The 25,203-nt window shown below is 44.9% G+C and overlaps 1 protein-coding gene across 1 annotated transcript in view; it reads right to left on the bottom strand.

Annotated features, from left to right (window-relative positions):
• The window catches only part of FAM216A (family with sequence similarity 216 member A), a 275,535-nt gene extending 256,133 nt beyond the window's left edge, over positions 1-19,402 (bottom strand). Inside the window, exon 1 of the mRNA XM_086944721.1 lies at positions 19,214-19,402. Within this exon, the coding sequence (XP_086800847.1) occupies positions 19,214-19,323 (110 nt within the window). The 5' untranslated portion in view covers positions 19,324-19,402. The remainder of the gene's footprint in view (positions 1-19,213) is intronic.
• Between the last annotated feature and the right edge of the window lie 5,801 nt (positions 19,403-25,203).

Raw genomic sequence — 25,203 nt, 5'->3', positions numbered from 1 at the left:
AAAGGTATATCAGGGATGCTCCCCCTTTGCTTTTCTATCATCCCGCAACTCCAGGCTGTTTCTGCAACAGTTCTATTTTTTTGTGTAGTACAAGTAGGCTTTCTTCTTCCAAAAGAGCCCCATAACCTCACGCTTTTGTGATTGTGTAACAGGTGCCAAAAGATGCCAACCATTGGCAAGAGGTCTCTGCCCGGAGTCAAAGAGTGAACAGGAATTACAACCTGCTGCACTCATTCCTGCTGTTGCAGAAATGATGCTTTCCTGGACAGCCACGGAGGGCAAAAGGGGGTCCTGTAGCTCTACCACCACAATTTTCAGGTTAACAAGTCTTGTAGTGACTAACAGAAGCAGATGCTCGCTTCGCTACTGGATCTTCTTGGGGAGTTTGAAAGGGGACTTTAAACTCACAAAGGTGCCAAGTAATTGTGGGAAAAACATATCTTGCTAAACAAGAGTGGAAGTAGTCACGTATTCTCCCATGGAAGACGGCTGGAATGCCAGAAACTGGTCCGAGGAAACTTGTTTCAGGCCCCGGGAAGGCATGGCTTGGCAGTTCGGGCTGGACTGTTCCCATGAGGCACAGGGTCAGACTGATTTGCATATGGCCATGTCTGAAATGGGGTGGCAGAGTGGGCTAAAGAACGGCGATAGATTAAACCCAGATCTTTTGACTGGGTGTGAGTGTTTGGTTGGTTCAGATGCTCCGTCCATCACCACCCCCTTTTATACCACTTTAATTAGTGGACATCATATACAACTTCTCACACCACTGCTGCTTTGCTAGCACATATGAAGACATAGCGCTCAAAAACAAAAAGGTGGCCTATGGTAAACATACTCACTGGCTAAACAAAAATAGCTATCACTGCATGGATAGCAATGAAGGAGGTATACACAACAAAGAACACAGTTGCCGCGCCCTGCCTCCCCACCTCTGAAAAGCCTCATGTAGCATTGCAGGAAAAGGATGGCAAGGATATTATTTATTTACCCAAAGTGACTGGGGCCACATACATGCACCTGCTCTTTATCCACCACCATTAAATAAGCAAAGCCAAAAACGGAAGCTAAATTAGGTTTAAGAATACCTCAAACACAGTATCAACAATGTCACACATAAACTCACAAAAAAATGGTACACAAGCAAATGGGGAAGAAGAAGTTAGCTGAGAACAGAAGAAGATGCCTGGCTACACGGGCCAGAACTCTGAGAGTAACCCCAAACCTAGCCACCAACAGGTACATTTAGAGAAAAAAGAAGATACATTTTGAATTTAATCTTTCCACAACCCACTAAATGATTAGGGATAATATGAAACTATATAAAAATACACTCATGGCCTAGTGCAGTGCAGACCAGGCCCCAAAGGTTAAAACAACATGACAATGAAAAAATACATATATCATTTCGAACATTCACAAAAAACACACAATATATTTAACTCCAGGCCTCCACCATAAAATATTGCAAATGTTTTCAATTAAAAATAGTTAAATTGCAAACTTCAGGCCAATCACCAATAAAGATACAAGATGAAATTTATAGAGTGTACTTTTACCCAAAGGTATTCATGGCGCTAATACTCCGGGGAGAGCAGACATTATGTGTCAGAGCCAAACACTTTACTGAATAGCCAGGTTTTAAGTGAGCACTGCTGGCGCATTGTCATTCGAAAGGGCCTAATCGGCCTCAATCGGAATGACAATGGGCCTGCCTGCAGTCTGAGAGGTCAGGGAGGGGCTGCTGCAGCCTCTGGAGTGAACAGGGAGGTGCGAGCAGACCCTGGAATCGAATGAAAAAAAAAGTGATCGTTTTTAAGGAGGACTATTCTTTCCGTCCCGGGATGCTTTCTTGAGAGTAAGAAGTAGGGGAACGGACTGGAATAATTTTGAGAAGTAGGGGCACGCCGTGCCCTTCCGTCCCCGCCCACTTCTACCACTGGTTACAATTCTGGATATGAAACTACAAGGCCCGCAATCCAACGTCCTGCTACCTGTAAACACAGACCTGACTGACGGTGTCACACATCACATGGTTCAGTGTTATCTTATGGATTTTGGGGGACTGAGGCAAGACAAATTGTCAGGCCCAGAGTTTATTTTTATTAATTATTACATATTAAACTTTCGTAAATGGGGGCACACAAAATCAGCTAAAAGCTCAAGCTGATTGGCGTCTACCAGTCCCTTTTAATGAAGTGAAGCAGATAGTTTTCAATGAATCAGGGTAAAGACGGGTTCATAGCTTTGTACTGAATCAACATTTTTCTGCTGACCATGCTCACTACTATCTCCAGTCAGTGGCGTCACTAGGGGGGTGCGGGGGTGCGGACCGCACCGGGTGACACCCTCACATGGGGGTGACACCATCTGGTTACGCTGTGCATGTAACACAGTGACAGCTCTGCAGCCTTGCCTCTGCCCTGCTTGTATAAAGTATTCCTGGGCGGCGTGGGCGCGGCCTAATTTTCTGACAGTGATCTGTGTCAGTAGAGGCCGTGCCCAATTGCTGTTTTCGCTTTGCAGGACGTTACGTAATGTTACGCTGCCGCTTCCTGCGGTGGCGGGAGTGAGGCTTAGTACTGCACCAGACTCGAGTCTCTCATGGCCACCCACCGTGCAAGAGAGCATGATCGATTGCGGCGGCAAGCAGGAAATTCTGATTTTAAAAGTAAGTGTGCCATCGATGCAGTGCACTCTGCCTCCAGTCTTCACCCCAGGCTGTTGGCAGTCGAGTCGACTCGTCCCGCCGCAGGAAATTCTGATTTTAAAAGTAATTGTGCCATCGATGTGCACAGTGCACTCTGCCTTCAGTCTTCACCCCAGGCTGCTGGCACTCGAGTTGACTCGTCCCGGCCATCGACTCGAGTGCCAGCAGCCTGGGGTGAAGACTCGAGGCAGAGTGCACATCGATGGCACACTTGCTTTTAAAATCAGAATTTCCCGCTCGCCCGGCCTGCCTCTAAGAGTTCATTGCCACCCCTGTGCCAAATTAGATAATAACAGGAGGAGTTCGGTGGTCGTCCCGTCACCTCCTGACCTCGACACTTCCTGCCTTTTTAGTCCCTGTTGTGGGCGGGGGGGGGGGGGGTCTCTGAAGGTTGTGTCCCACACAGCGTGAGTCTGAGAGCAGGTGCTGTGTGTCTTTAAAAGGCACAACAACAGCACGGCTCTCTAGACAACAGTGCCATTTAGCAGATTATATAACGGTCATCACTACCTGAAATGTGTCCAGATTGCCAGCAGCTGCATGTGTCCAAGGAGTGTGCAGACAGTCTGCATCCCCAGCAGTCTTTAGATTTTCCGCTGCAGCACTGTGACTCGTGAAACTTGGTAAGAGTAAAAAATGAAAGCTGCTGCCATTTTAAATGTTCATGCTAAGGTCAGATTTTAAGTTTTATTAGATAGCTGCCAAGGTTTCAGATTGCTATGTGTGTCATTTTCATAATTTTTGTATAATTTGTTATATTTATATGTTTCCCTCATTTTCATTGCTTGATTTTTGCTCGCAAAAAGTGTCACTCATATTTGTTGAAATGTCACTCATAATTGCACTACAATTATGAAAATGTCACACATAGCAATCTGAAACCTTGGCAGCTATGAGGCTACAGGTTTGGAACTGGAAGCCTGGCTGGGCAATTGCGACTGTGAAGGCCGCGGTCATAGAATCAACGCGACCGCGGCTGGAGCTTAGGCACACGCTACAGTACTGCAGCTGAGCCTTGAATGCAGCGGGCTGAGGGAGTCCAGTAGATAGTTGAGGCCTGAAGGACTCACTATGTAAGATTGGGGCGGCCCGGCCTTAAACCGCATTTCCCGTCTGCCGTTCACCCCCTGTAATGTAAGTAAATTTATTTTCAACAGACTACTGCAGGTAAAATGTGCGTTATGTAGCGCGGCTCGCTGTAACGCACTTTATTTAAATCATGCGACGTTAGCAATGGCTCTTGTGCATGCGCGCCTCGCACCCTTGTCCCCGGAATAAATAAGCGGACCAGGGCTCTCTGACGCGACGCCTGTAAGTCCACTCAAGTTTTTTGGCTCATTAAGGCAACTCACCTGGGCCGCTGGCTACATCGGTGCCCCGCCGGCTACACTGGTGCTTGGAACGTAGCAGCGCGCTGACTGGGCCGTGGACCTCTTCTGCTTTGGGTAAGAGTTTGTTGGAGCCTCGCACATGATTGTTAGGGCGGCCTAGTCGTGAAGGGCACTACGTTATTGCCCTTCCATTTGTGGTGCTTTGCAGCAAACTTACGAGTTTTTCATTTCTCATATAGGTGTTATTTATATTTGTGTTTCCCTCATCTTCATTGATTTTGCTTGTGAAAGGTGTCACTCCTATTTGTGGTAATGTCACTCATAAGTACACTAAAAATATGAAAATGTCACACGTAGCAAACTAAAACCTTGGCAGCTATGCTTTGCTTTATCATCAGGAGGAACCCTGGGTGGAGAAGGCGACGAGGAAAGGGTTAAAAGACCAGCAGGCGGGGGAGGGGGCTGCAGGCGGAGGGGGAGGGATGGTGCAGGCGGAGGGGGAGGGATGGTGCAGGCAGAGAGGGAGATGGTGCAGGCAGAGGGTGAGATGTTGCAGGCGGAGGGGAGATGGTGCAGGAAGAGGGTCAGATGGTGCAGGCAGAGGGAGAGATGATGCAGGCAGGGGGTGAGATGGTGCAGGCGCAGGGGAGATGGTGCCGACAGAGGAAGAGATGGTGCCGACAGAGGAAGAGATGGTGCCGACAGAGGAAGAGATGGTGCAGGCGGAGGGGAGATGGTGCAGGCAGAGGGAGAGATGGCGCAGACAGTGGGGAGATGGTGCAGGCAGTGGGGAGATGGTGCAGGCAGAGGGGGAGATGGTTCAGGCAGAGGGGAGATGGTGCAGGCAGAGGAGAGATGGTGCAGACAGAGGTATGAGATGGTGCAGGCAGAGGGGAGAGATGGTGCGGACAGAGGGAGAGATGGTGCAGGCAGAGGGGAGATTGTGCAGGAAGAGGGTGAGATGGAGCAGGCAGCAGGCAGGGGGTGATTTGGTGCAGGCGGAGGGGAAATGGTGCAGGCAGAGGGGAGAGATGGTGCAGGCAGAGATGGTGCAGACAGAGGGAGAGATGGTGCAGGCAGGGGGTGAGATGGTGCAGGCAGAGGGGAGATGGTGCAGACAGAGGAAGAGATGGTCCAGGCGGAGGGGAGATGGTGCAGGCAGAGGGGAGATGGTGCAGGCAGAGGGGAGATGGTGCAGGCAGAGTGGGAGAAGGTGCAGGCAGAGTGGGAGATGGTGCAGGCAGAGGGGAGATGGTGCAGGCAGAGGGGAGATGGTGCAGGCAGAGGGGAGAGATGGTGCAGGCAGAGGGGAGAAATGGAGCGGGCAGAGGGGAGAGATGGTGCAGGCAGAGGGGAGAAATGGTGCGGACAGAGGGAGAGATGGTGCAGGCGGGGGTGAAATGGTGCAGGCAGAGGGGAGATGGTCCATCCGGTAAGTTGTGAGGGGGTGACACCACGAGTTACCCGCACCGGGTGACACCAACCCTAGTGACGCCACTGTCTCCAGTCACGCTTGTTACAGCCTAGGGCCATCAATTCTTGTTACTGCCTGGGGTCACTGACCCTTGTTAATACCTGGGTTCAGTGATGCATGTTACAGCATGGAGCCATGGATGTATAATATTACTTGAGGTGGTCAGTGTTCTCTGCTCTGTGGGGGCCCTAATGCATGCACTGGGTGGGCCCACTGATGCATGTATTTTGTGCATGCCCTGATGCGTTTTACTAAACTAATTCATGCATGGTCTGTGTGAGGCCATTGATGATTGTTACTTGGACAATTGGTGCATATATTTTTTGTGTGACGGATGCTCCTTACTAAGTGTACTGACGTGTTTAATCTAAGAGAACTGACACGTGTACTGTGTGAGGACATTTATACGTATTACTGAATAGGGACACAGACATTGGTTACAGGATAGAGTCAGTGAATCTCTTACTGTCAGTTGCCCTTAGTGCAGTTACTTCCTGTTGCAAATTGATGCGCATTACTGAGGTCAATGTGCACTTGTGATTTATGATAATGGAGACCTACATGTTTGAGATAATTGATGCAAATACTATCTAGCAATACTGATACCCTGTTACATGAGCCAGCCACGCGCGCTATCATTGCGGCTAGAGCGGTGTCTTTCCTGTTCAGAGTAGTGCCGCTATTCAGAAAACCACAACTCCCATGGGGCCTTGTGCATCATGTACGACGTGGCAAGAGACGACCCATAAGGAAGCAGCGGAACCCGGCATCGGGTCAGAAATTCTTCCCCTGTAGAACCTACTGTGCTTGGGAGTTCCTGGAGGAGAGGTCTGGTAAGGGTGCTATCGCACCAACTCTCGCTCCTTGTCTTGTTTTTCTGACAATGGTGAGCGGCTCCGTTGGTGAGCGGCTGGAGTGCGGAGAAGGATTGGCGCCTGTGTGATTTTGCCAGGCATTGTCGGCCGGCAGTTAGATAAGTCCTCCATTGGTGAGCTTGCTGCTCATGCGGAGGACGGTTCATAGACCTGTAATGCCTTAGCCCGGTATTGTCGGCCGGGGGCATTGTAGTGGACAGAGTCCCACTTGGAAGCTCGAGGGGCTTCTAAGTACACTTGCCGATATCAAAGCTCGTAACCTCATTCCATTCTAGTATGGCTAATTCTTGACTAATACTTCGCTGCATGTTATCCTACCATTTGTTACATGTGCACATCGTTTATTTGGAACTTGCTCATTTGGTGAAGTAACCTTATCAGCGATTTGATTCATTTGTATATATCTATATTATTGTTGCATTGATGCTTGTGTATGAGTAAAATGGTTACTACTCATGTGTTGTTCTGGCTCTATCTTAACAGGGGTGATAGGAGTGGTATGGGACTAAGCTCTATCCCTGTGATATGAACTGGAGTTTAGGAAAGGGTAGGTCTCTAGCAAGTCATTAATACGTATCACTGGTGTCGTAACTCTGCTTCCAACAGTAAGGGGTACATGCTCAATATGTGTTTTCTTCTATGTTTTATTTCCACTGCAGCTATAGCACAAGACGTGGTGTTACCACACAGAAAACCAACACGAAGGAACCACATTTGGGTACCGTTCCGGCTGCACAGCCAAATCCAGAACTGTATAAATCCAATAAATCAAGTTAACCAATTAATCTTCTTGTTAATCCTTATTTCATTTAATATTCTTCACCATATTTCACTCAATATTCGTCGATTTATTTTACTCATACATCTGCCATATGTAGTTGTTAACACAAACTCAGGAGAATTGCATGTTTCCGCATGTCACGACTTTTATTTTACCCAATGCATTTCGGGATTGGTTCCCTTCTTCAGGGGTATCTACAGAGCGCCCATGGAGTTCCTCATCCAACACTAGGTTTGAGGACCTTGGGTAATGTAACTGGTGCACACATAAAACCTTAATTACCTTCAGGTCAAGGTTGTGCTCTATAAATCCATTAAAAAAATGCAGAAAGAGGTAAAAACCAAGCGTCAACATAAGGAAAAACAAATATATACTCATTTACAGGCCGATTTGTACAAAGTGAAACCAAAAAACCCAGGCGAATGACAGCATTCCTGCTTGAATTGTGTGATCTTAAGCAAAAAACAATATTTTAACAAAACAACTCCTTTTTCTTCATTACCGGGTAAGAAAGCACTTTCAAGAAGGTGAGTTCAGAATACAAATTGTAGAAAAACCTATTGTGTTGGATTTCATAAACTATAATGTCACTCTATAATAATCTAGGACATGGTTAGGGCTTACATGACAACTGTTGTGACTCCTAGTTTGCTAATGTGTTATGCATAAAATATCTCAGTGCAGTGCTCTAATTTGACTTGTTAATGATAATCTCTCTCAAGATACTATGAGGAGGAGCTGTATGTGTGCAAATGCACCTTTTTTCACTTTTTTGTGTACAAGTATGGAATGGTATTTGCCATTGATGATTGAAGCTACACTCTCACATGCATGGTCGAAATCATGGTGCACATAGCCTTGGCTGTAGCCTACAGAGACCTTACACTGCCGCACCCAAAGGAACAAAATTAGAGGGAACGTTGCTCAAGTGTCCTCAGACTTTTCTCTGTTGTATTAGAATTCTGTTAATTTCAAATGTATTTGCGTTCGGTCTAAGCAGGCCTTTGAGTAAAAAAGACTAAAAACAGTTCATCAAAAAAGTTATATTTAATTCTAGTCTAGTGGAATTGTGTAAGACCTTGCCAACGGGGTTCGCTTGTTCTCCATTTCTGGCCCTTTTGTTGCGTCAGCTGTAGTACAGTTTTGCACCTTGATGGCTTTTGGTTTCCCAGGCCTTTTTGCTATAATTGGATTTCAGGGATAAGCAGCTGCTTCTTCAACTTTTCAACTTGTGCCTCGAGCTTGTTACTCCTACCCGCTGTTTTGTGTATTTTCAGCAGGCCAGTTTGTTACTCTACTTATCGTCACTATGGGTCCGTCCTCTCATGGCAGTTTGAGTGCTCATCTTTTTACCTCTATATTGCACTTTAGCTTAATTCATGTCATTACTTAATCTGTGAACAAGGGAGCAGCCAGAAAATTTAAAATATCCCCCACTCAGCACTATATCCCGAAAGATATTACGAGAGCAAATGCAGCAAGTGAGGAAATCGAGTGATCTCAAACGTCTCTACTATGGTTTATTCCTTTGCTTCTTTCTATCACATTTATTCTTTTTTCTCTCTTTTGCTGCTTCTTTTTCTCTTCCATTGCATAGTCCTTAAAAGCGTCCATTTACTCCTGCCAATCTTTACTCTACTAATTCCTTCTCTTCATCATTCTCTCAAACTTTCTCTTCATTTCGCCTCTCACTTCTTTTGTTTCATTACTTCTACACTTTCTTTCTTGTGCACTCAGTTTGCATTCTTTGGATTTAATAGGCAAAACCTCATCAACCCTGGCATTACATTCACTTTCAAGTTAATTATGAACTTCTGTTCAGTAAGTCAACATGGGCATTAATAGATATTGAATCATGTAATGTGACACAATGATAATGGCCAAGAGGAAACCTACTATCCCTGCTAAAGCGGGTGGTTTACTACGCCCTTGTTTGTGAATCTCCATGGGAGGCGTGGTATTTCGGGTGGGATTTTCTGTGGAGACGTCCTTGCATAGGGACAGATGGATGTTTGATGGAAGAGTGTATGTTAACATTTGTCTTTGGTCTTGCATTGGACTTAGAGAGTATGTTTCTTCAATATATCATTAATAGGGAGCTTTTTCTCTGTTCTAATATTTGGTCATTTGTGGCAGACCAATACTTACTTTCAACCTTTTCACATGAATCATGTCAGACCTAAGAATGGTATCCAGCACGCTCTTCATGCTCAGTCATTTGTATATTTTATTCTTCTGACCTTTGTGGGATTTATTTTCAGTGACTCCTGCCACATTGGTAATTGGCATATTTCTAGGGTGAAGTATTCCTCTTATCAATGCGGCACTTGGTGGGAGGATCGTACCCTATCTCTTAAGTGAACTGTTGGTTTTTTCTTCTTTGTTTTTTCAAATGATTATTTGTTTGTTCATTATCTTTCTTTTTTCTTTGAAGGTACTAATTTTTAATTCTGTTTTAGCCTTCTATTTTTCCCCACAAAAATTGTAGGTACAATATAAACAAGTCTGAACTCAGTCTTATTTTGTCACGCCACAGTGAGTTTTTAAAATGCCTTTATGTAACAGCGCACGATTACACTTCGGAGTTACATGCTTATACTAATAATTTTTAAATTATGTTGGTCTTTTTTGATTGGGGTTATTCATTTTTTCTCAGAATTATTATGTATTTTATTGTTATTAACAGTTGCTATGAAATAATAATAATAATAATAATAATAATAATAATAATAATAATAATAATAATAATAAATTCATGATAATGATAGCATTTTAGATGTTTACCACAACTAGATTGTCGCTATTCCTGTAATTTTATCATAGAGGCGAGTTGTATAGCTTTGTTTGAAAGACCAGCCAGGTAATCTTTTTTAGAAATATCATTTATATTACATTCCAAACACAAGCATATAAGTAAGTAGCCCAGATACCTAAAACTGCAATGCAAGTACCATTATATAGTGCACAATCTTAGTTCTCAATCAACTGAGCCGTCAATGCACTAGGATAAAGAGATGAAAAGTTCTGGCTCCAGAAATGAGTCTAGCTACAATATGTAGCACTGTCTTTAGGCAGCTGGTGTTAGGTTACCACACATCGCTCCATATCAACTTGGCACCACTTTTCCAGATCCGGGTCTCTTCTATTTAATCAGTTGGAATAACACACTTCAATATTTTGTGTAAATAGCTGCTAGGATCGCTCAGTGGGCTGAATGCTCACTGCTGACAAATGCTGTGTTCAAATTCTGGTAAGCAGACTCAGCCATCCAGAGTTCTGTGGATGATAAATTGAGTACCATAAATTGGATGATAGTAATAGCTGTTATTTAGAGAGCTTTTAAATGGCAGAAGTGTTGCGTCGAGCACTACATAAAAAAACATAAGAAAATAGTTTTTTTCCATTCACTTTAATGGGATCAGCCTCTTAAACATTTAGCCTCACTCTTATTTGAGAACCAGTGGGTTGACAGGGAGTATCATATAGGTTACACGTTGGCCCTCATGACAAGTGACACATAAATCTGATGGGGCCATTCCCAGCGATTAGTAGCCTTAATAGAATTCGGAAATCCCCAGAAACACCATGAATCTCTGTACATTCACACAGACATACCTGCTAAAAGCTGCTGAAATCTCTGTGTGGAAGTCTGGCACAAATAGAAGAACTACCAGGGGATTGTGACCTTAAATTAATCAAAAACCTGCTAATTCCTAATTTCTTAGTGGAGCATCAGGGTTCAACCCATAATGGACTGTATTTTCCATCCCTGGAGTAGCCACTGAAAGCTTAAGTCAGAGGTCAGACGTTGTGGAACCTTGAGCCCAAAACTAGGTACATTTTCATGGGAGATGGTGTGGCTAAGTGGCTACACGTGCATGACCATGCAAGATGGTGAAACAGGTTCTAATCCCGACTTCAACCCAGCATCCTGTTAATTCCGGCTAATCATCATGGACTGAAAAATAAATAATGTGCATTGTAGTCTGTGACTATTGTGAAGCGCTCGTATGTCCATGGGCAAGGTTTGCACTATGTAAAGCTGCCAGAAATAAAATATTAATTCTGCCTGCCAGCCACACTCCAATCTCATCCTTGATTAATGAAGGCCAAAGCATTAACGTTTGAAGAAACAAATACCTATCTAGTAGATGAAATGCTACTCTGTGTGTGAGGATAGAAGATCTGGGATCAATCCTTGCTTGACCAAATTGTGTGATCCTAGGCGAATACCTTATTCTACTGAGCCTCCTTTTTGTTCATTATCACATATAAGAGCACCTTCAAATACCTGAGTTTAGGATAACCTCTCTTATGTTTGATTTAATAGCCTATATTTTTGCTCCATCTATAATAAAAATCAAGGCCCTATATAGTGTACACACGACAACTGACTTGCCTCTTCAATCGTTAATAGCATTGACATCAGGGCAGGGGCAGGAATGTTTCTTAGTTGATGTTCAAAAACGCTCACTTTTATAAATATTTCTATGCAAATATATAAGCTAAAGGTACAAAGGTGAAATACTTCAGCATGTTAAAGAAAGACACTTTTGTGATGTTTGTTTCATAATTGACATGCCAAATATCTTTATGGCTTTGGCTGGTTCAAGGGCTCTTAGAGCCGACCATTGGCTTGGCTCTCCGTGAGAATTTGCAAGCTACCTTACCTCTATCATGGAGTACAGGTGCTCACACCAGTAAACTCTAGGGATGGCGAAATACAGGCCCATTTTCCAGACCACTGGTAACGAGGACCTCTGTCCAATATAACCGGCTTTGACAGCAACTTCAACAAACTCAAAAGTGCTACCTCCCTGTCTATCTCTCTCCTCTTCCGTAAAAAAGCTTCTTCAGTGTGTTCAGATAACCGACTTAAATGACAAATAAGGCATAAGCCACTCACAACTCTAGCATTCATTCACAACCTTGAGAATGATCTAAATTGGCCGCTAAACGTGGTCTTTATTCCATTCCTGCCACAGGGATTTAACTTCGATATGAAATAACTCAGACACTAACAATCTTTATTTTTTCCACAGTTCTCCAAAGAGGCCCACCTGCCTCTTTGCATCACTTGATGTTTAGCCATCACATTGCTACGTCACCGGTACACGAGGGCAAACCAACCAATACGGAAGGTCTCTCCACGTTGCGCACTACGCTTTCGCCGAGCACGCACAGACGTGGTTTCCCGCTGTTACCTTCCACATGGATCCTGTTGCTAACCTGAGTTCACTTTTCCTAGAAGAATTTTAATGAAGCATTTGCCAGCGGGCCTGCGAGTAAACTGCTAATCGCTAATCACTTATCACCGGGGGCTCAACACTATCTGGGACTTTTAGCAGGCATACGCTTGTGCTAAATACGTGATATGGGCGAGAATTTGTCGAACTACGAGCCTTCCTTGCCAGTCCTACAATTAATTGAGAGAAATGGGCCAGCAAGGGACTTTATTTGAATTATCAGATGTCAGCAAGGTTAGGACTCTATTTAATTGAGAACCCACACTACTATGGATTAGTGGCTGAGGATATTGAATTTATCAAAGACAGAAAAGATGTTACCACACTAACAAATAAATACAATAACCAGGTATTTAAAGTAAAAGGTTTTATGTTTACTTAAAGACAAAAAATGAATTAATGATAAAATAGGGTACAAAAAAATGCATTTAAGATATACAGGAAGTATATTGTATATTCCACCAATATACCAAACAGTAATTCTAAACTGCTAACAAGTAATGACACAATGATTTCAAATCCAAAAGTAAATGAAAATCAATCGTGGTTGGTAAATCACGTGCAGAATTAGACACAATTGTCGACGTTTCGGTCTTTGCGGTAGTATTTCATAAGACCATCATCAGGACATGGGTTTAGTGCATTTGGGTGTTGACCCTTTAAAACTGTGTAACAAACACTTCCTAGTTAGGTCAGTGATGCTAGTTGAAATAAATCAATTGACAACAAACTTTGTCGAAGTTGAAAACAGGAGCTTCAATTGAAGGAAAGCTTTGAATATTGGTTCAGAAAAAATCGCAACTCGTTCAATGGCAATTAATGCGTTGTCACAGTTTCTAGAGACGAAAGCTCAGAGCAACTTCGTTTTGTACGTCAGCGGCGGCAGCGTCTTGGGCAGAAACTTGCCCGTCCTACAATTAGACATGTTGCGCACTGCAAACCATACACATAAGAAAATAAATAAGCATGTAAATACATTCATGTGAATTATCATTGTCACAATGATAATTCACATGAATGTATTTACATTATCTCTAGATCGCTTTGCTGCAGTTCCCAAATTTTGAAAGGTTTCTGAAACACGTAGTCAATACTCACATCAATCAATCATGACACATGAACGTGGTAACAAAGTGCTTTACTGGCACAGACGCTAAAACTATAACGTTTTTATGGATTTCTTGAGCGGAATAAGTGAAGGTGAAACATACTAATCAGTTAAAAACTCCGCGACTTTTTTCACACACTGTTCAGTTGTAAGAGAAGCCTTAAAGATCACATCTCTCGCTATTTCAACGAATGTTTTCCCTTTATGATTTAAATAAATCTCTCTTTAATCTTAAAAAAAGAACACTTCTCGCTCTCTATAATATAAGACTGAAGCACAACTCCAAGGCATGTCTCACCTCTCTCTGTCCCATACCACCTCTTCTCTTTTCTCACAACCCTCGTCCTGACTTATTGAGATTACTGGACCAGGAATCTGAGCACATTCCAATTTACCTCCTACTTACCTACTCTTAACCCCAGGGCTTTTAGTGGGCCAGGTCCTGCTGGTGCTCAGCACCAACAGTTCTAAAAAGCAGGTGCTGAGTTGCTACTGGGCACTCCATTTTGCCCTAACCCTCAGGGTGGGGAAAAAATCTTAACTCTGCAGCAGCAGCTTCCTGCATTTCCTTCGATGTAACTTCAAAGAGACTTGTCATTGTTCTTTCAGAGTCTCATCATTTCAGCACTGAAAAAATACAAACTTCCTTTTCAGTTTGTTTTCTCCACAATTCTATCTGCGCCACAAATCAAAGGTACAAAGAGCAATCAAACCTCATAGGCGCGTGGATTCCAATTTTTATAACTCAAATTAGTTTTTAGGTCTCGGCTAAATGCGCAGAAGCGCGTCTCCGCCGAGATCTTTTGTTAGCGACTGTGCTTCCCAGGAGACAGTTTCGGCCACGCGCATCCTTCGAGCCGATTTGTAACTGGAACGCGCGCTGTGGCCAGGCGCTGTCTCCTGGGAAGCTCAAGCACCACACACGCATGCGCATACACACACACAAGCGCCCATGCACGCACGCACATACATACATACAGAGACACCCCCCCCTGACACATACACACACACGCGCACACACACAAGTGCACCGAGGCCCTCCTTTCCTCCCCCGCCGTCACCGTCGCACACATACATACACACACGAGCATACACGCACACACACACACAAACACAAGTGCACCAAGCCCCCCCCCCAGCCTTTTGGAACTTACCTGGCCAATGTCGGGGACTCTGCTCTCAGCAGGCGGCGCCCAACCTCCTGCTGGCGCGGCCCCGGGGCTCCACACCGCTCACAGGAGCCCCGGGCGCGAGACGCATTTGACTCCGCCTGCCTCCTCTTCCGGTCTGGGCGTGGCCCCGCCCCCGTCACAGGCGACCGTGCCTGACTTCCGGGGCGGCCGCGGCGGGATTCCACCCGACCATGCTACCCACTGCTTGTTTGGTGCTTGTTTTTTTATTATCACTGTCCACCAACACCGCAGGGTGTGATCTGCTGCTCACGTGAAACCAAGAACTGCCCGCATTCTCACGGACACGCTGGAAAGCTTCTCAGCGCTTTGAAGCATGGCCCCCACCGCTCAGAGGCCCGGAGAAAGTGGACAACTCACACTGCTGGGGAAGTGAATGCACATTTTTAATCCCAACTACATCTTTGTTTACTTTGCCGCGCGTGCTTGTTGTTGCTCTGCTGTGAACTTGTTGGTGCTCAGCTATCAGACCTGCTCTCGTTCTGCTTAGCGTACTCCCGCCAGAAGGATGTCTCTGTCAAGCCGTTATCGTCCTTCAATGGTACCTCAGTCATCCTATTGCGCCCCTGGCCCCGTTCTGGTTTCCGTGGGCTGGTTTCCGTGGGCTCGGTCTATCTCTAGGTTTCCTGCTAACTACTGTTTACCTCATAAAAACTGGTTGTGTGAATATAGGGACACTTGAGAGCTTTCTGGCGGTTGCTGCCACTCTGGAGCCGCAAGGGCTGGAGGCTGCAGGGTCTTTGATCTCATATTGGCTCCGTTCTGCTTTCAGTGGTCTTGATCTATCTCTAGGTTTCCTGCTGACTCCTGTTTATCGTGTAAAAACCGGAAATCACATTTTAAATTGCACAGTAAAAACATTGGCCCAGATTACACACTTGTGCGTGAATATAGGGACACTTGACACTTGTGGGGGTTGCTGCCACTCTGGAGCTGGAGGGGCTGTGGGCCGCAGGTTCTCGGCGCTCTAGTAGAATACTGGCGCTGGAGGAGAAAAGGTGACATGGGGTATTGCTGGGGGATGAGCCGTCTTCAGCTGTCCATTGCTCTGGTGGCACACGCTGCTATGGTGCCAGAAGGGCTGGGGAGAAGAGGCAACCAGGGGTACTGCTGGGGGATGAGCCGTCTTCAGCTGTCCATAGCTCTGGCGGCTCACGCTGCTGTGGTGCTGGAAGGGCTGGAGAGGCAGCAGGTTCCCAAAGCTCTACAGTACCAGATGTGTTGGTACCGGGGCTGCGGATGTGCGCTGCCCTGCAGAGAGGACCCTCTGTGTTTGGTTAAGGGCGTCTTTTCACTCACTGAGTCCCACTGTTTTCCACCCTCACACAAATCCTGAACTTCTGCGCCAACAACTACCTGGGCCGCAGCAGCCACCCTGCGGTGGTGGAGAGCAGCCGGCGGGTGCTGCATAGCTGGGGTGCCAGCCTCAGTTCTTTGCGATTCATCTGCGGTACCCAGGTACAGGGGTCCACGCCCACTCCCCTCCGTCTCCCACGCCTCCTCTTTTCATTCCTCCTCTGCTTCTTACTTTCACGCCCTCATTCATGCTTCTCTCATTCCTTTCCCCTCTTCCCTCATTCTCCCTTGGCATGCTTTTATCCAGCGCTCTCGACCCCGGCCCACCTCACCCCTCTTTCTTACTCTTCCTACTTCCATCCTACTCCTCCACCTGCCTCTCCATCACCTGTCTTGCACCTTTCTCTGCCACACGTACATCTAACTCCCTTTCTTCACTTACGTAATTTCTTCCTACCCTTTTATATACTTTCCTATTCTCTTATCTTTCGCTCTTGTCTTTCACTTTTCTCACCCTTTTTGAACCCTTTTTATCCTTTCTTTCATCGTCTCTCACATTCCTTCCTCCATCGTACTTATCACTCACTCGTCCTCCTTGCCCCCCTCTTTTCTCTCACTCACTCCCCCTTCTCTCACTCACCATTCTCTGTTCACGCCTGCCTGCAGTATATTCATGTGTGGTGTTGTTTGTTTTAGATATGCAGAGGGCTCTGCTGTGCGCATCATCTCTCCGCACTTCCCTTCAGTGTGTATTTTACCTACGGAACCGCACTTCCCAAAATGTACAGTTCTCCCTTTGGAGGCCTTGCGCACCCAGGCCCAGTACTGGGAATCGTACTGTACACTTGAACTCGCTCATGCTTATACGGCTAAAACTTTTCCTGCTTATTTGAGTAGGGTGGAATCATTTGTCTTAACATATCAGTGATTTTATTGTTCTTATTGACTTTGTAATTTAAACATGTATGATTAGTAGATTATATTACTAGGAAAGTCTAGCCTGCTCCCAGGGGGTGTTCCAAGGGGCGTAGGGCATCAAACAAGAGAGGGAAATGGCCCCTAGCGTTTCCCGGCTGGTTGTACAGAAGCCAGTTTGGTTGGAGCGGGGCCCTCACACTACACGACCTTCCAGAACTAATACACCAATTTTAATGTCCCTCAAGGAAGTGACTTTGTGTGTGTGTGTGTGTGTGTGTAGGTGGGTCTGTGTGAGGGTGGCTCTGTGTGTAGGTGGGTCTGTGTGAGGGTGGCTGTGTGTGTGTAGGTGGGTCTGTGTGAGGGTGGCTGTGTGTGTGTGTGTAGGTTGGTCTGTGTGAGGGTGGCTGTGTGTGTGTGTGTAGGTGGCTCTGTGTGGGTGGCTCTGTGTGTGTGAGAGTGGCTCTGTGTGGGTTGCTCTGTATATGTGTGTGGGTGCAAATGCGGTAGGTCTCGCATTTGCGAGAGATTAAGCTATTGGCATTGTAAATGACAATGCCATTTATTTATGTTTTAAAAACATAAATAAAAATGTCATGAGCAATGCCAATAGCTCTAACTTTAACAATGCCGAGACCATTGCATTGTAAATGCTTGTCTTTTTATCTTTCTTGCTCATCCTTAAATGGGTTGTGATTTTCAGTGCAGGCGTTAGAATTGATGTGCGGCGTGTGATATTAACCCAGTCAATGAGAGATGGCTCTTGGCGGGAGAACAGTCCTGAGTCTGCAGCGCAATAAAGCGAGCCAGAGTGAATGCCTCTCTGCCATTTCCACTGGTACCACAGTCTCATAAAAAGCGCGCCTCTATCAGCTTTTTTTTTATTTTGTTGATCTCACCTTTGATGCAACTATGACCAATGCAAGGCTGTGAGTGTATTTTTCTTGAAACGACGAAACAACGCTTTTGCGTGGCATGTTTATTGCTTCAGAGAGATGCGATTGAAAATTGGAAAATTGGAAAATCACAGGCACATTTCTTATTACTTCTGTATTACTGTGACTGTGCAATCACCTTTCGCACGTCTGTTTTGGGCACTCACGTCTCTTAGAACTTTACCAGCGCTACACAAAAAGCACAATACAAGGAATGTACTCTTTGAGTTATCAACACTTCTGTGTTGCTAGCAAAGCATTGGTTGTACACAGCACATTACAGGGCATCCAGGGGTTTAAATCGGATGAAAAAACTGAGGGGGTCTCTCAAAGGGACGTGGTTTATGTAATTAAGGGCATGGCTTAGCATAGTGTGCCGCCTGACTAGTATTGTGCCTCTTCTGTCGTTGTATATATACTACAAGACATAAAATGACACCTACAACAAGACATAAATATTGGCTTTATCAGGGGTTGTTAGTTGCATAAAATAAATAAACAACAGCTATGGCTTTGTTGTATATAATATTGAAAATGCTTCAGTTCTGTAATGATGAGACTGAAAGAACTATAACGAGTCTATTAGATGTTACATCACGGCAGTGGCGGGTGGTCGTGATGCAGTTACAACTTTTTTTTTTTCACCCTGATGGTGAGGGCAAAAATGTAGAGCCCGATAGAGACCCGACTCGGCCGCTGCTTTTTAGAATTTCCGGTAGTGAGCACCGGCAAGGCTTGTACCACTTAAAGCCCTAAGAGCACCACATTTTCTGTGCTTGTTACGTGGCTGCTCGGAGCCCCATGCCGCGTGTGACGCTCAACTAATCCTGCCTGGCTTTTATCCCACATACCTTTGCATTCTGGGACTTTTACATCTATACATGTAACATGAACGCAACATATTACATAAAAGCCAGGGCTGATTGAAGACGTCACACCTGGCATGGGGACGCTCGCGGGATCCTGTGTCTCCGTACAGGTTCATCCACGCCAGGAATCTGTAATTGAGCTTATGGTCTCAGGCACAAATCCCGGCGGGCTGAGGCAACCTTGTATCCTTCCGAGGTCGATACGATGGTAACCACTGAGTTTTTGTAACAATAAGCTGCTGATATTTAGCGCAAAAATGCACCAAAGCACTTTACAAATGCACATGTTGTTAACAAGCATAATACAATTATACCAACATTGGCTCTGTTTAAATGCCAGGTGTGTGATAAAAATATAAAGCAACCAACTTACAGGGCACTGAAGCATTAAACACAGTGAGATATGACGAACTTCACGCTGACAACGCACTGACTTTCTAACTAAAGGCAAAAGAGAGGTGGTGCTGACGTCAAACCCCTCACCTTGATGCCGTTGCTAAGCTCTTGTCTGCTGCTGTGCATTGCCCGAAATGAGCTGAGCTGCCTTGGTATCCTCTCGGTTCCCGAACAATGAAAGAAACCTGTTTTTTCATTTCCTTCTATTTTTCAAGCACGGGTTCTTTCTTCCCTCCCATCCCGGTGTAGGGAAACGCTGCACTCGGCATCTCCAGTGAGCAGCGAAGGGCTCCTGTGGCTCTACCGGGAGCAGCCTGGAGGCTTGTACGCATGCGCAGACCGGCTCCGCCGAAGGCCCTGTCAGTAAGGCTGGCACTGTAAACAAATTGCCTGATTTCAGGATGCAGGTGTATATAGTATTTGCTCTGCTTTTTTGTTCTAAGCAATGCTTACTTAAAAGTGAAATGGCTGAAATATATGAATTTTTAACATCTTGATGACCCATTTACAACAACAACGTAAAGTGGTGTTTAGTTGAAAATGAATTGTTCTAAAAATGTAAACCCCCCACCCTCAAATAAAATATCCATTCTTGAACTCTTATTTAGGGAATTTCCTCACACTCCCCCAACGATTACCTAATTCTCTCATCTCTCAAAGAAAATAAAACAAAGCCTACAGGAAAAAGTAAAAAAAATTAAAAGGACACCGCTTACAAATTACTAGTTATAGACTATCTGTACCCATTTAACATAACATAAAGCCAAGATGCCAAATAACAAGTAACCACAGATCGAACTCAAAAACTTGTTTTATTCATAGTTACAGCCAAAGTTTGACAAAGTAAATAGTCCTGGCATTGGCAAGCTGGAGCGATGGCCAATGTGTTTTGTAACTGCAAGCAAATGTCACAAAAATAAAAAAAAGTCACCATCTAAACGTTGCAGTCACCTGCTTGCAATAAACACTGTAAATGTAAAAATAAATCTGACATCATATATAATTTAAATAGTGGAGTACAAGCCTCTTGTGACAGTCAGGTGTACCTCTAACAGGTATAGAATCCTTTTTTTGTTTTTCTTAGTTTTTTATGCTTTTTTTAGATATTCATCTCAAAATAAAAAATATGATTCTTATTGACTCAAAGAAGAGGTAGTATTAGATGTGAATTTTATGTAGCCTGAAGACATAGTTTAAATGCACAAAACAGAGTTGTAGACTACGGTGGCAAACCCGTGAAGGTAATGACTGGGGATTAGTGCCCGGCACCACCTGGGTGCCGCAAACCCACAGAGTGCATGGGGACCAGTTGCAGTTGAAAGAAATTTAACGCGGCTTGCCTGTGGCTTCATCAGATGAAAATGGTGTCAGAGGGTTGCAGGCAGGGCTTGGTCTTCACCAAAGGGGGAATGACTTCCTGAACCCCAGGGATCATCCATCATTCAAAATTACGTAACACTGTATGTCGCGTAGCACCCCGATTGCTACCGGGACCCCTGACAGTGAGTGGCTCATTGTCACAAACTCCTTGTCCCAAGTATTAAAACAAGTATTAAAAGTCCATCTCATCAGCATGTTTGTACCAATAATGTTCCAATGCTTAAACAACAAGATATGTTGTATTACTGTAATGTCTTTATTGTTATTGTTTTGTGTGCTTTAACACCTTGGGAGCGTCGAACGTTCAGCACTTGGGTCGAACGTTCAGCGCCCAGTGCTGAACGTTCGAATAACGAATGCTGTCCCGTCGGCCAACGGTCGTGCGCAGCACTGGCAAGGTATTGCTCGTGACGACCGTTGGCCGACGGCAGCACTTAAAGGGTTAACACTCATGCCAGTAAGGGGCTTCACTATGTGACTCATTTGTTCGTGCTGATTCTTTTGATTCATTCATTGTTTTCCTTTGGCAGTAGGTGTCAGTTCTGGAACATGCTCAAATGACCTGCTGACCCTGATGGCTCATTTGTTTGGGCTGACTCTGGTGACTTTATTGTTGTTTCCCTTGGGCAACAGGTGTACTTCTGGAACATGTACAAATGGCCTGCTGACAATGATGACTCATTTGTTTGTGCAGACTCTGGTGACTTAATTATTGTTTACCTTTGGCAGCTGATGTATGTTCTGAAACATGCTTGAGGGCTCCGACTTCTGAGACGGCACCTCTATTTAAAGAGGTTGTGTCCTTTCAGCTGCGCTTGGTATTCATGCTTGGTTTTGAGTCAAACACCCAAGAGGTTTTCTCAATTTCAGAGCAATGTTTCAGTCCTCCTACAGATCAAGGCTGCATGTGCTTCTTGAAATCGTGCTCTCTAACTGTCTGCTTTCAGACCCTGCTCACCTTCTTCAGATGTTCAGATGAGGTACCACCTTCTGGCTCTCGGCAGAAATCTTTTGGGGGAATTGGAAAAAATCAGCACTGTGGTAAAATGGCGAGTTGGGTGGGGGGCACATTTAGGTCTGCACTAGTGGTTGGTAAAGGGAGATCAACCAACCACAGCATGAGAGACACATTGAGAACTAACTCCTAGTTCCCCCTCAGTAAAGATTTGTCTTTGGATATATAGGCTTGTTTTGGGACCTCGTAATGAACCTTGAAAAGAACAGCTACAGCTTTTGACTCAGGAATATCAAGAACTTTGTGTTATTTAACATAAAGTACTGTAATTCTGGACTTGCTCTCTTAGTGGAAACAACAAGCATTTTCTTGTGTGAAATGTAAAGATAATTCTTCGTGAAAGTAGAACTAAGAATTATTGACTAACCTTTTTCCTTCCAGGTCTCCTTACCTGCAGTACTCATCCTAACTTCGCTTCTCTCCGTTTGGCTACATCGATACTACGGTGAAATATAAAACTCAGAGCCGGAGCCAGCAGAATGAGGGAATCCTGAGAACATTTTCTTCAGAGGAACCAAGCCTGACACTGATTGAGAAAGGTAAACAAAGTGGGTTGCTGAACTGTTCCTTAGGAAAGGGATTGTGTGTATCTGGCGTGGCCGGAGGTGTAGATATACTCCGGCCACGCCAGATACACACAATCCCTTTCCTAAGGAACAGTTCAGCAACCCACTTTGTTTACCTATGCTTGTTGAGGGCACTAGCTGACACTGGACCTTCCACTTCTTTAAGTGGTAAATAGTGCCCAACTGATCGATTGATCACCCTCCCTCCTTTGATAATTACTGATTGAGAAAGCTCTGCACACTGGATGGCACATGTACACTGAATTCTGGGCCCTGTTTCTAACACCTATAATTGTACTTTGGTGTGCTGCTCCCGGGTGAAATGGGAGACAGAAGGCACCATAAATAGGTTTACCAACTAAGAAACACATCAGGAAAGAGTAAAGAATAACCGGTGTTCGGCCCCATGCACGAAGTGGACCTTAAGGCTGGGGAGCGGACCCTCTGGAGAATTTATCAGAAAGTTAAGAAGTGATGTGGCTCAAAAGAACGGGTCGCATTGACAAGGCAGTGAGAGCTACGGAAGGCAAGGTTATGTTATGTTATATGATTGTTAAAGCGCAAACAGCTGCCCCAGCAACGGAGCGTCCCAGCGCTGACCTAACCAGTACCTGAGGGGAGAGGGGGATGGCCACAGAGAACTAGATGAGGGAAAAGAGATGAGTTTTTAGTGATTTCCGAAAGGCAGTCAAGTTGGTTAAAGTGCGAATATGTAGGGGTAATGAGTTCCAGAGTCTAGGTGAGAGGCCTGATAGATAATGTAGCTGGTAATGAGAAAGAACAGGAGAAATAGACAAATAGTTTTCAAGTGTTGGTGTCTCAGATCAAGGATTCACATGCTGAGGTACAGGACTTAGCGTCCTTTAAATCAAAGGTGATAGAAGACCTTGAGCTGATGGAGACCAAGTTGAAAGTTTGAGTCCGCTTGTGGGTCTTGCGCAAATATCATCTGAGCCTTTTCCGGAAGCAATACAAGGGTCTAAAAGTTATCTACTGGCTCTGAATGGATGAGGAGTTAAACCAGGTGGTAAGAGGTGAGTTTCAGATGCCACAAGGCTGTCACATACAGACTGGTAGCAATGTGATGGCTACACTGATGAGTTCAGAATGTAGAGAAAGGGTAACAAGAGCAGCAGTGAGGAAAGTCACAATACAGTTCTGTTGCATGATGGGAGGCTCATTTTCGTCCCTGCCTAAAATGCTAAGATATTGCCTAGGAAGAGAGCCCTCATGGAGGTGAGGAAAGGGCAGCTGGATAGAAGTGTTACAGCCTTGGCCAGCTTCCAAGCGAAACTAAGAGTTGAATATCAGGAATGTATGTGTTTACAAAGCTGGATTCTGCTAGGGCCTCTTTTAAAGACTTGCCTCCCTTTGCTACAGGGTGATGATCTGGTGGACTATTGGAGCACTCTCTTTGAGGTTATTGTTGGGGGTTGACTGGATTGGAGGGCTGTTGGTCGAACAGGACTCCTCTTTTGGGAAGAGGGTGTGTGTGAGTGGTGGGCAACACGGATAACACATATTATGTGATGTTGTTGTTTTTTTACCTTTTGCATTTGGCTCTCTTTTTTACTTCTTACTCCTTTCAGGTCTACCTGGATCAAGTGTGAGATGTTAAGTGGATAAAGGCGGAGAAATCTTTCCTTAGAAGTCTGTGGATTGGATAGTGATTATACTGTGTGGAAATGTACAGTATTTATACCAGAGTGGATGTTGGTGAATCGTGTTGAAAGTGTCAGATTTCAGGTAAATATGAAACTAAAAAGATAATGGTATATAAAGTTCATAGAGTAAGCTATTAGTGGTAACCAACGACATGAAGAAGAAAGTGCAAACATGAACCTCGCAATTAGACATAGGATTGGTATAGATAGGTGAACTCAAGCACATCATCTTGCTCCCCAGATGCGGGTCTACAGGCATTAGTGGAGCCATTCCATGTCATTTGTTGGGATGGGATTACCTGTTGCCTTTGTTGTTGGGAGAACCAGTAACCTTATTCTCTGGCCAATGCCAAACCGCTAAGAGGAATTAAGGCTTCCAAACACACAACCTATCTCAGGGTCTGTTTACCTTTCCTGGGCCCAGTAATTACCCCAGTGTATGTGAGCCCAAGGGATGAAAAGGGTAGGATCTCCTGAAGACTGTAAAGTAGGAAGTTTGATGATGGAATGGAATGCTTTTGGACAACTGAATGATACATGATTTTCCCAGTTAAAAGAAGGTGGGGAGCCAACCTTTATTGCTGAAAGATTGAGAATGCATTGATGCTGGCTGTGAAGTCAACAGCCGTCAAAGGCACACATAAAATATAGACTGAGATACTGATGTATACGTGTGAGCTGCCAACATACTAAAATTATTAAATACTGCATCCACACTTTCCAAGGATCTTGATCCCTTCTTGAAAGAGTCTCACAGTTGGCTAGCAAGAGCCTCTCAGATGATCATAAGAATGCCTTATGGTTTAGTAACCACCCCCATGCTGATCAACACACATAAACACATACACCATCTCTCAAGTACTGCTGCGTGTTCCTGCTCCACACTGCCACCAAACCTATAATGCTGGCAAATGACAGTAATGAAGGCCACATCCTACACATTTTGACAGACAAGACCTGATCATAACACTGTTAGACTGGGCACTTTTCTGTTTATCATTTTCCCTTCTGTAGAAAAGAAGGCAATATGAAACAGGGACATCAGGGAAGACCAATGGGAAGGCCGCTTAGATCTGTGCGCATCAATGCTGTTTAGTACAATAGAAACTAAATGATGACCCACTAGAGGACCAGTCAAACCAGGGTAGCCATGGTGGTGGCCCTTGATAGCAGGCCTCCTCTTCTAAGGGCTCGCTTGTTTCAGCTGCACACTGCACACAACTGCCTATACTGCCCCATTTATACCTGTATGTGACACATTCAGGGCAGGGTCAGTGAGAATAAAGATTGGCATCTCCCCATTTCTTTTTTCCAGGTCATTGCTAGGGTCTGAAGGTTTGCAAAGTTGCCCCTGTTACACATCTTAAGACCCTCTGAGTGACAAGGGACGTGTCTGGTGGCCTTGTGGTCCACGCTCTGCCTTGCTGACATGCACAGTTCTGTGTTTCTCAT

The sequence above is a fragment of the Lissotriton vulgaris genome, chromosome 11, assembly GCF_964263255.1.
Source record: "Lissotriton vulgaris chromosome 11, aLisVul1.2, whole genome shotgun sequence".
NCBI lineage: Eukaryota > Metazoa > Chordata > Amphibia > Caudata > Salamandridae > Lissotriton > Lissotriton vulgaris.
This window is presented reverse-complemented; position numbering and strand designations above follow the sequence as displayed.